This window comes from Drosophila albomicans, chromosome 2R, assembly GCF_009650485.2.
Source record: "Drosophila albomicans strain 15112-1751.03 chromosome 2R, ASM965048v2, whole genome shotgun sequence".
Lineage (NCBI taxonomy): Eukaryota > Metazoa > Arthropoda > Insecta > Diptera > Drosophilidae > Drosophila > Drosophila albomicans.
In genome coordinates this window covers 34,541,943-34,556,479 of record NC_047631.2, presented here as the reverse complement: position 1 = coordinate 34,556,479, position 14,537 = coordinate 34,541,943, and the positions used below count along the sequence as shown (strand labels likewise).

The 14,537-nt window shown below is 40.6% G+C and overlaps 1 protein-coding gene across 3 annotated transcripts in view; it reads right to left on the bottom strand.

Annotated features, from left to right (window-relative positions):
* The window catches only part of LOC117575081 (uncharacterized), a 28,088-nt gene extending 13,812 nt beyond the window's left edge, over window positions 1-14,276 (bottom strand). For 2 of the 3 annotated variants that reach the window (XM_052006818.1, XM_034259178.2), the window contains exon 1: window positions 1,500-1,691. Coding sequence is in view for 1 of the 3 variants with exons in the window: in XM_034259177.2 (XP_034115068.1) it covers window positions 12,016-12,109 (94 nt within the window). In the remaining 2 variants the exon portion in view is untranslated. Of the gene's footprint in view, window positions 1-1,499; window positions 1,692-12,015; window positions 12,704-12,836 lie in introns of those variants that run through there. The other variant, XM_034259177.2, reaches the window with a different exon arrangement.
* Between the last annotated feature and the right edge of the window lie 261 nt (window positions 14,277-14,537).

Here is a 14,537-nt window from a genome sequence, read left to right as displayed (position 1 = left end):
GGCCCCAAAATAGTTGCAACGCTTCGCATCGCATCGCATTTCATTGCATGTCCTGTTGCCTTAACTGGCACATCATTTGCCCATCGAGATGCAATTCCTGTTCTCATCCATCAAGCTGCAGGGAGCGACATGCCGCATGCAGCATGCCCCAATTATGTAATTCCGCCGGCAAGAGACAGAACAGAATGGAATGAACGGATAAAGCAGACAGTCGTCACAGTCAGAGACAGTTGTGATAGTCGAAGAGCAGAAGCGGAAGCTGAACTTTTAATTAAAATTTGTATTTGACGAGTCGAAAATTTGGCTTGTTAGTTGCCCCATGACGCATGTTGTTGTCGTGCAGCAGGACATGAGAAGGACACACAGCTATGTTGGATTGCTGACATTCGAAATTAGAAAATAATTGCGAGCTGATTTAATTTCAGGCAACTGCAATCAAGTGTTTAACAAATTCGCTGCTGGCCTTCGCCTCCCTTTGCCCTCCGTCACTTCAACCGTGTCAAGTGCAACAAATCTCCCCCTCACTACTCCCCTCCTCCACGCCATCCCATCCACTCATTGGAAAACCCATTTGTGTTTACCACGCTAAATTGATATGCAAACATGTGGAAATTGCGAATTGCGATTCATTAAGCAAATTTGCCTTGGCTTTTAATTGCGCTCTGATTACAATTCGCAATTCTCCAAGACACAATTGCGATGCTGAGATACAGAACTGTCCAACTTAATCAATGCTGTGAGTGATTTCTGGCAATCAAGTCCTTGATTAACTTCTCAGCTTGCTCGCAGCTGGCTGCAAGTGTTTTTGGCATTAGTTGTGCGATCTGTTATTCAATTATTAAGCGCGTGGCTGCAAGACAGAAGCAAGACAGAAGGCAGCATCAGTTGAGGGCCACTTGAGCACTATTCGCGCACTTTGACATTTGATTAATGATGCGAGTTGCTGCGCCACTTGAGAGAGGGGCGTGTGTGGCACATAGCACATTTCTCCGCTGTCATTGAGCGCACACAATAGCAAATGAGGGCGAAGTAGGAGGTGGGAGGAGGAGGAGATGGTTGGCAGCTTGTCCCTACTGGCCACAAAATTGAAATAAAGCGACAACGCAGAAGCTAAAGCCAGGGACAGTTGGCTACAATTGCAAAGTAAACGAAGCGGCAAACCGCCAGACACTAAACTCAAGAGGGGCAAAACGCAAAAAAAAACAAAACGCGGCTTATCGCAGGCCACAAAAAACAGATTCAACCTCAGCTCAGCTTTTGGCTTCCTCATCATCTAGGCCAGAAAGCAAGCTGGCCTAAATTGTGCTGCCATTCGGCTTGTTAATTTCACATATTTGTGGCTGTGGCTGTGGCTGCTCTACGAGATTAGTCAGCTGCTCTCCAAATGGATGCTTTAGTTGTTGTTGTTGTTGTTGTTGCTGCTCATTTGCATTTTTTGCAGTTGGCCGCGTGAAATGCCAAACACGAAAAATTTCGCGCACTCAAAGGAAATAACTCACTTTTTATTCTATTTTACTTTTTTTTGGTTTTCTTTTTTGGTTTCACGTGCACGTGTAATTTTTTGGCACTGAGGCGAGCGAAACCCGAGACGCAACTTGCCTCGGAATGTGGCAAAGTTGTTCTTGTTATTGTTGTTGTTGGTGTCCCGGCAAAATGTTGCAAGAGAACAAACGCGCGTTGCACCTCCGTTGCGTTTAAGAGTCGGCGAAGAACTGAACGCTGAAATGCTGAAGAACAATAGCTCGATGTTCCACACGATGTGCCACACGATGTGGCAACAGCCGAACGCCAAGCCAGGGAAATAATCTCTTCGAGTGTGGCACAAAAGAGCGAGAGACTCTCGAGGGGCTGACGAACTGCGTAACTGGGTCAGGCAACCCAGCTGCCAACAGTCTGTCCTCCCCTCTTCTCTGTTGCCAAAAGAGAGCGAGACAGCGAGAGAACGAAAGAGAGAGCGAAAGTGTGTGAGCCGCATTTAATCGAATGTAACGTTTACAGTCAACTTAACACATTGATTTAGCCTATCGTAGGTAAATTAGTGGCCAACTGCCAGAGCCCTCAAATCGTCGACGCAATGTGTTCATGTGTTAGTGTGTGTGCTCGAGTGTGTGTGTGAGTGTTGGCTTGAATGTGTGCGTGTGGCGGGGCGATTATAGCCAACGCTTTAGCCCGGCGTCATAATTCGCTACGGAATCGCTTTTATCACTTACAGCAGTTATTTCCTCTCACTCTCTCTCTCTCTCACCCCACGCATCCTTGTGTGTGAGTGTGTGTCTGTGATGGGGCAAGGACACGTCAAAGCATGGCTAACGACGACTTGTTGCCAATGTGAAGAACGAAGAACGAAGGTGAAGGTTGTGCATTTCTTGGAATTGAGGCAATCAAGTTATCCTTTTGGACACGTCCAAACTAGGAGAGAAAGAGGAGGCAGAGGGAGGGCGGAAGTATGCAGGACATCGTGATGCCATTAAATAAATTACACATATTGCAAATTTGACATTTTAGTGCTCGCTAACATTAATTGCAATACACTTCGGATCTAAAAATTGAGACAAATTCCACACGCAAATTATGCCAAATATTTGTTAGTACTATAAACACACACACACACACACATCTAGTACTCATTCATGAACAAACATGTTTGCGTGTCAATAATAATAACAACAAACAAACACTAAATTTATTGCGTCAACAGCAATTGGACAAATGAGTTAAATATTTGATTCATTGCGGCGAACGCATTGATTTATGGTCTGCAACTGATTGCATTAAACTTCGACTCTATTTGTTTGAAATTTGCATTAGATCTGAAACTAAATATAATTAAATATTGGTGAAAATAAATTCAATATCAAAATAATATAGAAGGGGACATTTTACACTTGTTTGCGTAGAGCAGCAAATTATAGATAGATTGATTATTGAGATAACTATTTTAACCTCTCAATTATCAAAGAGGAATTTCTGCATATACATAAGTGATTAATTGAACATCAAATATATCATCATAAATATAATTATGTTATATAAAGGCCAACTAACAAGATGATGATGTTTTCGGCTGTTTAAATATCGATTTTCATTCCTAACTTTTTAAAGTTTAATTATTTAATATAAAATATATAATCATCTAAAAGTTAATTAGGTAAAGGTGAAAATAAATTTGATAACAACAAACTAAAAGAGAATATTTACCATCTATGTGAAAAGTCCCACATATAAAGCTATATAACTATGTCTTGGATTATTAAAAGGAATATAAGAGATAAATTGATGAAAATAGAATATCTTATCATCATATATATAATTAAGAGAAGATGAAAATGAATTTGCTATCAAAAAACATAAAAGATGAAGAGGAATAAGTAGAGCTAGATAACGATGTTTTGATACCCACTAACCATAGGATAGGGGTATTATATCTTTGTGCCTGAAGGACAAAGGAGGCATCACCGTTATTCATAAGGTATATACATATGTATATTCTTGATCAGCGTGAACAGCCGAGAGAATTTAGCCATGTCTGTCTGTCCGTCTGTCTGTCCATCTGTATGAACCCATATATCGGTATATATAGAAGCGGGTATCTCACAGTCGAGCACACATGAGTGTATCTTTCTTGACTCTTACCGTCTCGCAATTGTCAAAGAAATATTTGCTCGTCGCAATACTTTATGATTATAATTTATCATCGTCATTTTCTAACCCACATTTATTTAGCAACTGTCTACAAATACTTTTAGCTTGCATTTAATCTAAGTAATGAAATTTTAATAACTCTTGCAAAGCTAAATGAAAGTGGCTTCAATATTTGATTCACATGAATAAATAGTTAAGTTAGCTGACATCACTTCTATCACATTTCCCGACACACTTTTCCACTAAGATATGCAGCATAAAATGTTATTAATTTCGAGATAGTATTATGAATAGATGGTCACTTCACGCATTAACAATCAAGTGGCTGGATTAAAGTGGAAAATGCTAAGAGGCTAAGAGGACTGTTCACCATGTTGGCCACGTTAGTCGAGTTCACCACGTTGCTCAGCGTTGGTCAGCGAGCAACTGAGGGAATCGCTTAGGAATGCACAATGAACAACCGCAATTGTAGAGCGAACGAACGAGGACACATTCAGCTAGCTGCCACGCATATTTAAGCTGTCCTCTGACCTGCCCGCCATCCCCAGACCAAGCAAGCCTCTTGCTACCTTGGCACCTTGCCACTCCATCATCTAGCCTCCCACTTCACGCCTGCCTCCCCTTGGGAGTGCCTCACAGGTGGCATCAGAAATCGAGGCCACTTTGCCTGACGGCCAAACATGTTGTCCGAATTGTAGCCAGATAGCTTCTGGCCACCGCATGTGGATGATGCACAGTGCCTGCAACTGGCTTTTGCTCTTCTACTTGCCACCGCGACTTAATTACGCCGTCACAAATCTGACTTTGACTTTCGCTCGGCTCGTAACTCGACAACAGCCGCAAGGTCGCTCATTGTTGTTCGTTCTGCGTTGTCCATTCTCTACTTCTGGCATTTCCATACGGATTTCGAAATTAACCGCAGGACAACTCGGTCTGCTCCTTTTGATAATGCATCACTGCGGGCTAAATGATGGATATGCCAAATCACGTACTGTCATTCACAATACATTCCGAAGTACGCAAATAACGTTGATTAGAAAGGCAGTCAACAACCATTTATTTGTAACTGATAAATTTGAATTCAGTTGGAACTAATTTAAAAGAGATAAGATCCAAATACATTCCACAAACGGAAATTAAAACCATTTGGTTCTTGTTCCACTTCCAATGTGAACTGCTTGTGTTCATTAACAGTGCACTGTTTGTGCTCATTAACAGTGCACTGCTTGTCCCAAGTACACAGTTAACAGAACTATGTTAACAACAACAGCATAGCTTAACATAGTTAAACACTCTGATATACAAAAGTGAAATAGGGATATATAACAAATAACATTCCCAACTTTTACAACACAATTATGAATTGTTATAAAGATTCGATTTATGATGTGTTATAAAAAGTTGGATTGAAAACTAGCATAAGGTTTGAAAATTTATTTAAAAAGTCCTGCAAAAGCGGCAAAGGTTTTAGACCGACATAGAAAATGTCCTTTAAAAGTATTTTTTGAAACTTAGCTTAGGAAAATAAAATTAAAATTACCTGCAAATACCAAAAAGGTTTTGAAGTGACCTAAAAAATATCCTAAAAAGGTATTTTTAAAAAAAACAAAGGATTTTTTGGAAACTTAGCTTAGTCAGAAAAATTAATTTAAGAAGTCTTGCACACGTTGAAAAGTTTTTGGAGTCGCATACAAAATGTCGTAAAAACGCTTGCTTTGTAAAGATGAATTTTCTAACCAATTGCTAACCAATTTTTTATTGTTTGACATCTCCTTCAGTACATTTTTCATATTATATATTATTTGGAATATATAGTATATACATCTAAAAAACAGCAATAAATGCACTTAATTTGTGTTCTCATTTCTGTTATACTTCTTTTCTATGTTTGGTATACATATTATGTATAAAAGGGACTTTTGTATTTAAGCAAAACTAATTTCCTTTCAATTCGTACAGAATAAAATGCCCGCAATTATTTTGTACATTTATCATACAAATATTTTTATTAAAGGACTTTTTCAAGCTGAGAACAGATTTTTGGGATTTAGTACACGGAAAGAAAAATCCTGAATACAAGCGGAAATGTCTTTAAGTTATACGACTTTAATACACCACATTTTATACAAGTGTAATATTGTAAAATGCTGATATTCTGTTATATTCCATGAACAACGGGTTTCTTCTGCTTTAGCTGCTCGACATGAATATATGGCGAGTCTTATATTTATAACAGAGACATCCATAAAAATATTCTCTGTAAGCAGTTCCAGTGTCCCAAACTGAATAAAGCAGTGTAAGCAGTTAATCTGTTAAATCAAATCGATTTAATATGCTGTTAATATAAAATAACAGAAAAGTCTGCAGTGTTTTAAAAAATTAGAAACTTTTGATTTTATTATGGCTATAATAAAACCTATAACATACAGCTATAATAATGACTCTAGCTTATGTAAATCTTAAATTGTACTAGACTGCGCTTGAGTTGAGATCTCCCTAATTGTGCTTTCGCTAAACTTTTCCCTTATATTCTCCCAACAGGTTTTGTGGCCCTTAATTGCACTCCGTCGCAGGGTATAAAAATCAATGAGGTTAACCTTGAAGATAGGCGCATATGCTCAGACATTAATATTTTCCGCCGAGACTTGATGCTGGGGCACATGGCTGAAGTCGCACGGTCGAGTTATGGCCAGAATTTATTGTCGCAGTTATTCAGTGACTTATTTACCTGTGTTTACCTGAGTTCGCTGGCACTCTGGGACTCTCTGTGGAGTGCTCCCAGTTCCCAGCACTCGACTCTCGAGTTGCGTTACTCTTCGACAGCTCCCAAACTCGAGAAGTTATTATTGCAGCGAGGCGGAAAATTGCTTCTTTCTCCACGTGCGAATTGCTCGCGGGCCTCCTAACCAAGCGACGAAGAGGTGGCGAAGGAGGTGAGGTGAGGAAACATTGCAGAGTGTTGCTGAGTAGCGCTGCCTCCTACACCTACACATGCATCAGTTGGATTCAGGTGGCAGAAAAGTCGGTGCCCGCATTGTGTGCAAAATTTCGGGTGCCTGATTGCCGCTAATGAGCGTCAAATTGAAATTCCTGCTCGGCACTGAGGCAGTAAAGAAGTGCTGAAGAGGGGAAGCACTAGGAGGGGCATCCAGGAGTATATCATCGATTTCACACCAACGCACACACACTCCCAAACAATGCCTATTCCCAGCTGTAGCTGAATTCTCTTGTCACTCCCCGAACACCGAACCCTGATCCACGAAACCAAAGTAGTAAATACAATTTTGGCACAACGCCATCATAATCCAGTTGACTGGCTGCTTAAAATTCCACATGCTCCTCATTGTGATCCGCCGCGAGCCGACTTAAAGCGCTCCCCACCCTCAACCACCTCGACCCTCGACCTGCCGATAGTGGCACCTCGTGTCATTAAAATGCAAGGCAGCGGACTGCAAACCGGACACGTTGAACACCGGACGCCACTCAGAGCTCACACTCGGTACTCACACTCAACAGCATTCAGCATTCAAGAGCAAACCCCTCACACACATTCATATTCCCACGCACATTGGAAAACTTTTGTCTAGGATATTGAATGCTTTGCGAGTCCCTTTAACCGGAATATTAGAGGCGACAGCTCCGTAGCTGATGAGGAACAGACAAGAGTGGGGTAATAGTTTTTATTCATGTGGCCAACGTTCAGTGTTTGCCAATGATGACGACAGGATGTGTCAAACAGGACTCGTTCACTCGGCCTCAGTCAGAGTTACAGTCACAGCCAAAGACACAAAGTCACCGGGAGTCAAGAAAGTTTTACGAAATTTATTTGCCCAACAAACCCAGAACGTGCCACGGGGCAGGAGTTGCTATCTATATAGAAACTGAGCTTAGCTGACTTTGCTCCGACTGTCTACGCAATTTACAACTTCAGCAAACACGCTTGCTAATGGTCTCCCTAATCGTCTTCCAATTGCAGGTGATTTAAGTTGGTTAAACTTGGGCGCAAAGCAAATAATTTAAATGAGAAAATATCGCATTTAATTACAAAATATTAAATACGACTTGACTAAGTAATTTATGTACTTTCATTTGTGTTTAATTTCGTTTTCAGTGTGCATAAATTCAAATATATTTTACACACTTTAGCATGAATATTTAAACTTTTCATTCAACAAATTTATGGCAATTTAAAACCATTTCAACACAAATATTTGATGCATGTAAATCACTCGAAATAAATTCACATCGAAGTGCAAATATTTGAATTTGAACTAACTGAATTTGTGGAAAATATGAAATTACTCAAAATTCAAAATCTGTGAAGTGATATTTCAATGATTTATGATATTTCGGTAATATTTAGGGACATGACTGCACTAACAGATTATACACACAGAGAAACTCCATCATGTAACGAGTGCGTAGTTAAGGAAACATTGGAACATCTCCTCTGTGTATGTCCCGACTCCGGCTGAAATACTTTGAATCGCTGTGTCCAAACGATCTTCGTAACGTGTTATTTTTGGGACCTCCAATGGTCTACTATGCTCTACTCCTCTTAATGGGCAATCGGTTCTACGTAAACCAAAACCTTAATTCAATCATGTTGGTTGAAGTATTTCTAAAATCAAGAACATGGGCATCGACAACAATTAAGGGGAAGAGTCAAGGGAATGCTGTCAGAATTATGTGTAATTGTGGCAGCGAAACATTTGCGTCTGAAACTAATATTTTAATGTTGCCTGCAAATGACAGTAAAATGTTGTACGTGTTGCTCGTTTGGAGACAATTCTTAAAATAGACAAAGGAGGGAATCAGAAAGAATACATTATTATCCTCTCCCTCCCATTTATAAATAGAATCTGTTGAGTGGACGTGCTAAGCAGTTGCAACGTGCAACAGGTGAGCGTTGTGAGCTGCCCAGAGGGGTCGTTGCCCCAAGCTGTGGCAATCAGGTGCAACTCACCCGCACCCACACCCACATAAATCATGCTGCTTTACGGGCAGAGTCTTACCTCAAAGTAAACCGCTTGGCGCACTAATCGCTTGCCAATCCATTATGCTACTTGTGGCACAAATACTCACTGAGGCATTTGTCTCTGTCAGCTGCACATTCGATTGTGTGCCACAAGCTGCCTTCCAGCTGCCATTTCCATTTGCCATTTGCCACATTTGCCTAAGCGGCTTGAGACATTTTAGCCTTTCGCCTCAAAGTCAGCTGCAAAGTGATTTCGCAACCTAATTTAAGATTAATAATAATTATTGCTGACTGAAAAGGCTTGCGTTCTAGGCATATGCTCTCCTTCTCCCACTCTTTACCTTCAGCCTCGTCTAGGCAGCTTGCCACAGGACGTTGCCTCTGACTCAGACAGGCAACTCGATGGGGCGCAGAGACTGGGAATGGGGAGGGGAAGGGAGACTTTTGCTCGGCATTCTTGGCACGTTTCGGTGCGCCAAATAAATTTGAAATGTTTCATTAGGCCAGAAGCAACAAGGCAACAAGACTCAAGCAACAAAGTGCGGCAAGTGAGGGAAAACAAAGAAATTAACTTAAGGTCGAGCCATACGAAAAAAGGCAATTAACGCGATTGCTCTTAAATTTCGCACAATTAAAAAACAAATTGCGACGCACAACTTTATATAGTATAAAGAGATGTAAGAAGAGAGATTGGCAGGTACAAGCGTGTGGCAACAACTAATCGATAAATAACTTAATGGCAGCTGAAACATATTGAATTCAAGTCAAGGCAAATGGCAAACTCTTGTTAGATAGCCAATGAAAGTAATTTGAATAGCAAGAAAGGAAATGTTTAAAGGATTTTAGTTAATATGTTAAATTATGCACTAGGATTTTGACTGGCTTCGAATTTTTCTGTACTTGTATTTTTGCGGGTTTGTTCCCTAGACACTCGTTGGAGTTGGAGCCGCATTTCCCTCCGTCCACTTCACCGCATCTGGGGGGACATTTGTTCGATAATTTCGGGGCGACATCGTTGAGTCAGTCGTCGGTTTTTATTGCCGCGAATATTGCTGCTCATAACTTTTTAATGCGGATGGCTGGTTGCCCCTATAAACAACTGGCGCTTGACAAAAACTTTGCTCTCTCTCTCCGTAAGTATTCCCCTTAGTCCCCTTCTCTCAACCACATCCTCACACACACACATGCGAGCTCTCACTCCAGTGGGAAACATGTTTGTTCAGCGACTCAAAACAGATTCGTGATATTCACTTCGCCTCGCCTTTTTGCCTCATTTCATATAATTTACGCACTTCGAGACGACTTCTTTCACTGTGTGTGCTTAAGTATGTGTAGGGGGTGTGTGTGTGTGTGTGTGTGTGGTGATTGCAATTGCCACCGTGCTGTGGAGCTTATCTTTTCGGCAAATGCCACCGCAAGCAGCAATCAAAAACGCATTTCTACCCCGCAGCAAATGCGTGAGTCGCGATCATAACTTTATATTAAATTCATTTCCCCTCACACTCTTCACATATTAACTTAAGTGTAAGTGCTTAGCATAAGTGTGTTCTCACACACACACACACACGTGGCTAATTTCATTTAAATTAATAGTCTGCGGATTAACAATAAACTGCGAGTTTAGCACAAACCAATTACAATTATATTGCAATTATGTTTATGACAAATTTACGTAAAAGTGAGAGACGTTTTTATTAATGAATATGGACAGTTAGGAAATGAATTTAATTTAATATTAAATAATAATCTTGGTTGCCAGAACAACTCGAGTTATTTATTTAATTTGGGAATATTGAAATGCACAGCTTACTTTTCATCACAAGGCAAAATAAACACAGATGTGAATAAACTAGTTGGAGATTGAGTTGGATTTCAAGAAAATTGCCAGCAGCTCTTTTAATCTCTGATGTCGATAATTTCATCAAAGAGAGTGTAAGAGAGGTGAGTAAACAAGCAGCAAAATTGATTTGTATACGAGTATAAATAAAATATATTTTGAACTTGTTAAAATTGGATATTAAATTCAGTCCTGGCAACAAAGTGACTCCATTCGAAAATTCAAAAATTCACCGCAATTGCATTCCTAAGCACTTCTATCAAAGACACACTCCTAGCCCCTTCTGGCATTAGGGAGAGAGAGAGACTCACTTCATATTGAGTTATGTGTCGCGTGAGTGGAGTATGAAATCAAATTCCACAAAATAAATTCACAGAATTATAAGCAGCTGTCGCGATGCCAGGAGAGATGCGAGATGTGAGCAGACCACAAATAATTCCAGACATTTGCATATTGGGATTGTATCTGCAAAGGACTTGCAGCGCCTGTTGCGCGACTCCATCTAATAATCGAGAGGAAAGGGAGGAAAGGGAGAACACTCATCATCCAAATGTGAGGAGTTACCTACTGACAAACGCAGAGACAAAGCAAAAGCAGTCGGAGGAACACACACGCGGCACGTACGTGTCAAAAAACGTTTTGGAAGCCATCAATCTGAGGGATTAAAAACGACAGATGACAATCAGCGATAGGTTCCCAGAAAGGCAACGTCTCCAATTGATTATCGCATCAAGTTGTTGACATGTCAGCTAGAAAGAAGTGAGGCAAAGTTTCCCTTCTCTTCTCTACTTTGATGGGTCCGAAGTTGGACAGTCTAATTCCCCTGAGGAGCGCATTTATAGTTCTCGTACTCTCGTAAAAACTTGGGCAGATGGAAGTCGCATAAATAGGAACAATGAACAAACAAATGCTAATAGGAAAGCGAATGATTCAATGATTCCCTAAACTTGTCGACAGACCCATCACAGCAAATGGGAACGGAAACCGCTTAAACGCGTTCACTTGGAAGGCAATTAAAAGAACGAAAACCCGATGCGAAACTCTGATCAGATTTTGTGCACAGAAGCGTAATATCTGTGTGGTAAACAGAAGATAGAAGACAGTAAACAGAGCAGAGCAAAAGTCCTTTTTCCCGTCCCACTCCAAGGATGATGATGATGATGATGAACGAAAAGTACTGAGGGGTATTTTAGAGTGTAAAGTTTTCGCATTTTTCATCGAGTTAAGCGAGCGAATGTAAATAACTAGGAACTAGAGAGAAACTCGCGGAGAAGGAGCTGAAGCTTAATGAACTCGCTACGCCAGCTTCAACCAAATCAACGGCACAGAAAAATGTCAAATAACAACTCAAATAAATAAAAGATAAGAGACAAAGACAAGGACGCGAAGGCGGACGAAGACGAAGCAGTACAAAAGGACACTCAGTTGTTCGCTTGTTCATGTTGTTGATTTCATTTCGGCATTCGCGATACTCCTCCTTCTGCTTCTGCTTCTGCTTCTCCGTCAAGAGAAGGATGTGAGCCGAGCTGTAAATAAGCAAAGCGATAAAGCCACTTACCCAATTTCTCGCCGCAGAGCGCGCTGTCGAAGGATGCGGCCAATATCAAGGCCAATAGTGTGACTCCTAGACGAGTCCGGGTCTGTGGCTCCATCGCGAAACCTTCGCCGTGGGGCGAAGGCACTTTTTGGGGGCGTGGAAGGGGCTACGGTCAGTTACTCCGCTTGGACAAAGGATTTCTCTATTAACTCGAGATACTCTAAGTGCGAGTCCTGCAATTTACTTGGCTACTCCTCCGTTTTCTCTCTCATCTGCAATTAGAGTCTCGAGCTCCTCCTTTTTTCTTGTCTGTCTTTTTTTAATGGAAGTGTGCTTTCTTACGCTTCGATTGGTGCTTTTAGCTTTGGCACAACAGCTGCATCAGAGCATATGGCGAATAGACCCAAAACTCGAGGCCCAAAAACGCAATTGACTGAATGTATCTCAGCTTTTCTTCTATCTCTCTCCCGTTTAGGTTGCCTTCAAAATGTTAAGTATATTTTGCATAAACATAAGCATTTGATCCTTTGATTGTTTTGCTCTTTAGCTTTGGCCTTCGTCGTCGTCCTTTTGCCAAAATTCCGAGCACTTCGCAATCTGTAGTTGAACTAATTCTCCTTCCGTCAGTTTTTCTGTCTTTACGGCCACAATTGTAATTTCAAATACTTCCACAGTGAAAGTGGATTGTTCGCTTCCACTCTCATGTTATCTGCAAGAAAAACAAAGAAATAATTTCTACCTATTCTTCGAGAGAGTCGCTTTCATTCGCTTAACATTTCGAGTCACTTAACATTCCGGGTAGCTTAGCATTTAATGTTAATTTATTGCGGCAATTGACTTACCATTTAGAAGGTGTCTTGTAATCCAAATTTATTCAGATTTGCCTGTCTATATGGCATAATATTCGGGCTGATTTCATTTAATCAACGTCACGCAAATTCCGCAGTTGAACGTATTATCCTTTTTCGCTGTTATCCCTTCACGTGTCACTGTCAAAATGTCGCATTAAGCGGCCACAAATTCTTCTTCTGATTCGCAATACGTAATGCTAGAAACACAAACAGGTTTATACGGCTTTGTCAGCTTGCTGCTTTCTCAGTATTATTTGAAAATTATTTTCAATTGCCAACTGGAAACTCTGGCTTCCTTGGAGCACACACACAATTTTTGATTACATTCCATTCAATTCGATGCGATTCAATTCGATTTCTTTCGATTATTTATCACTCAAACAGCCTTGGCTTTTCTTACAATTTATTTACGCAGTCCTTTCTAAGGATAGTTTCGATAACAACACAACAAATACCAAACACCAAACACCACACACATATTATTCTTCGGCCTTGCGAGGATATTAATTTCGCTGAATCGTCGCTAGGCGATTCAAATTTTCGTTCGAGGCTGATTTGTCGCTGACCCCTAGGAATCGAAATTCGCAATTTATGGAAAATTATGGCCAAACGATTTTCACATTTTCACATTTGGATATTCTCTCGATGGGAGAAAAACAAAGCAATTTCGTGCACAAGCTTCATTAAAGGCAATAAAATAAATTGATTCACAACGATGGCATAATTTTGCTCGTATCCCGAAACTTTGATCCCTCGATTAAAGTATCTGCACAATTTTAAGTTAGGCTTTCACTTTTTTTTAAACATATTACGATCACTGTACTATCAAGTAATCAGTTTCAGCAAAATCCTGCCATCACTAATTCAATTTCCATTTTCATTTTCATTTAACATTTTCAATTTTCATTTACACGGACCCGAAACGTCTTGCTGCCTTCAAGATTGCACAAGGTGTTTCTTATCGAGAATTGCGTAAATTCGCGGCAGGACTTTCACTGTAAGAACAACTCTGATAACGCTCGTCCGTTGTACTAGGAGTGGCTCTGGCTATGCTGCGAAACAATACGGGACTGACTCGCAACGCCTAGCATCGAAACGGGCCAAGCACTTCAGCAGCAGCACACGAACTGCGAAACCCGAGATAAGGATGCTTTCCGACTGTGAACGCAGAGAGCGACAAAGAGATTCTGGATGCTGCTTAAGAGCACTGCAAAAAAGTCACAACAGCTTTCACTTGTGCAGCGCAGAACAGCTAGTTGCACTGCTCTAACACTATTCGTATATGCGCCTGTGAGTGTGAGCAGTTGCGCTATATACGCTGTGTGAGAGCCGTAGAAAGCTGCAAAAGCTTTTGCGTAACTTGAATTACGCATCGCACCTTTCATTCAGTCGTCAATGAACAATGACGGAATGTCAAATGCTTAAAATGAAAACAATAATAACAAAAGCAGAATGTCAGTCAACTTATTTAAACTGTAGATACATGAAGCATGACTCTCTCAATAAAGGATACTTGCGAATAATACTGCCATTAATATATAATTAAGACATTGATGCCGTTGAATTGGCCCCATTAACAACGTGATTTAGGATAATTACACACACATATGCGTAATTGCGGCACTTAAAGCAGCCCATTAATTGAGTCGCACGTATGAATTACGCTGAAAGTAGCTAAAGTTTCAACACCTT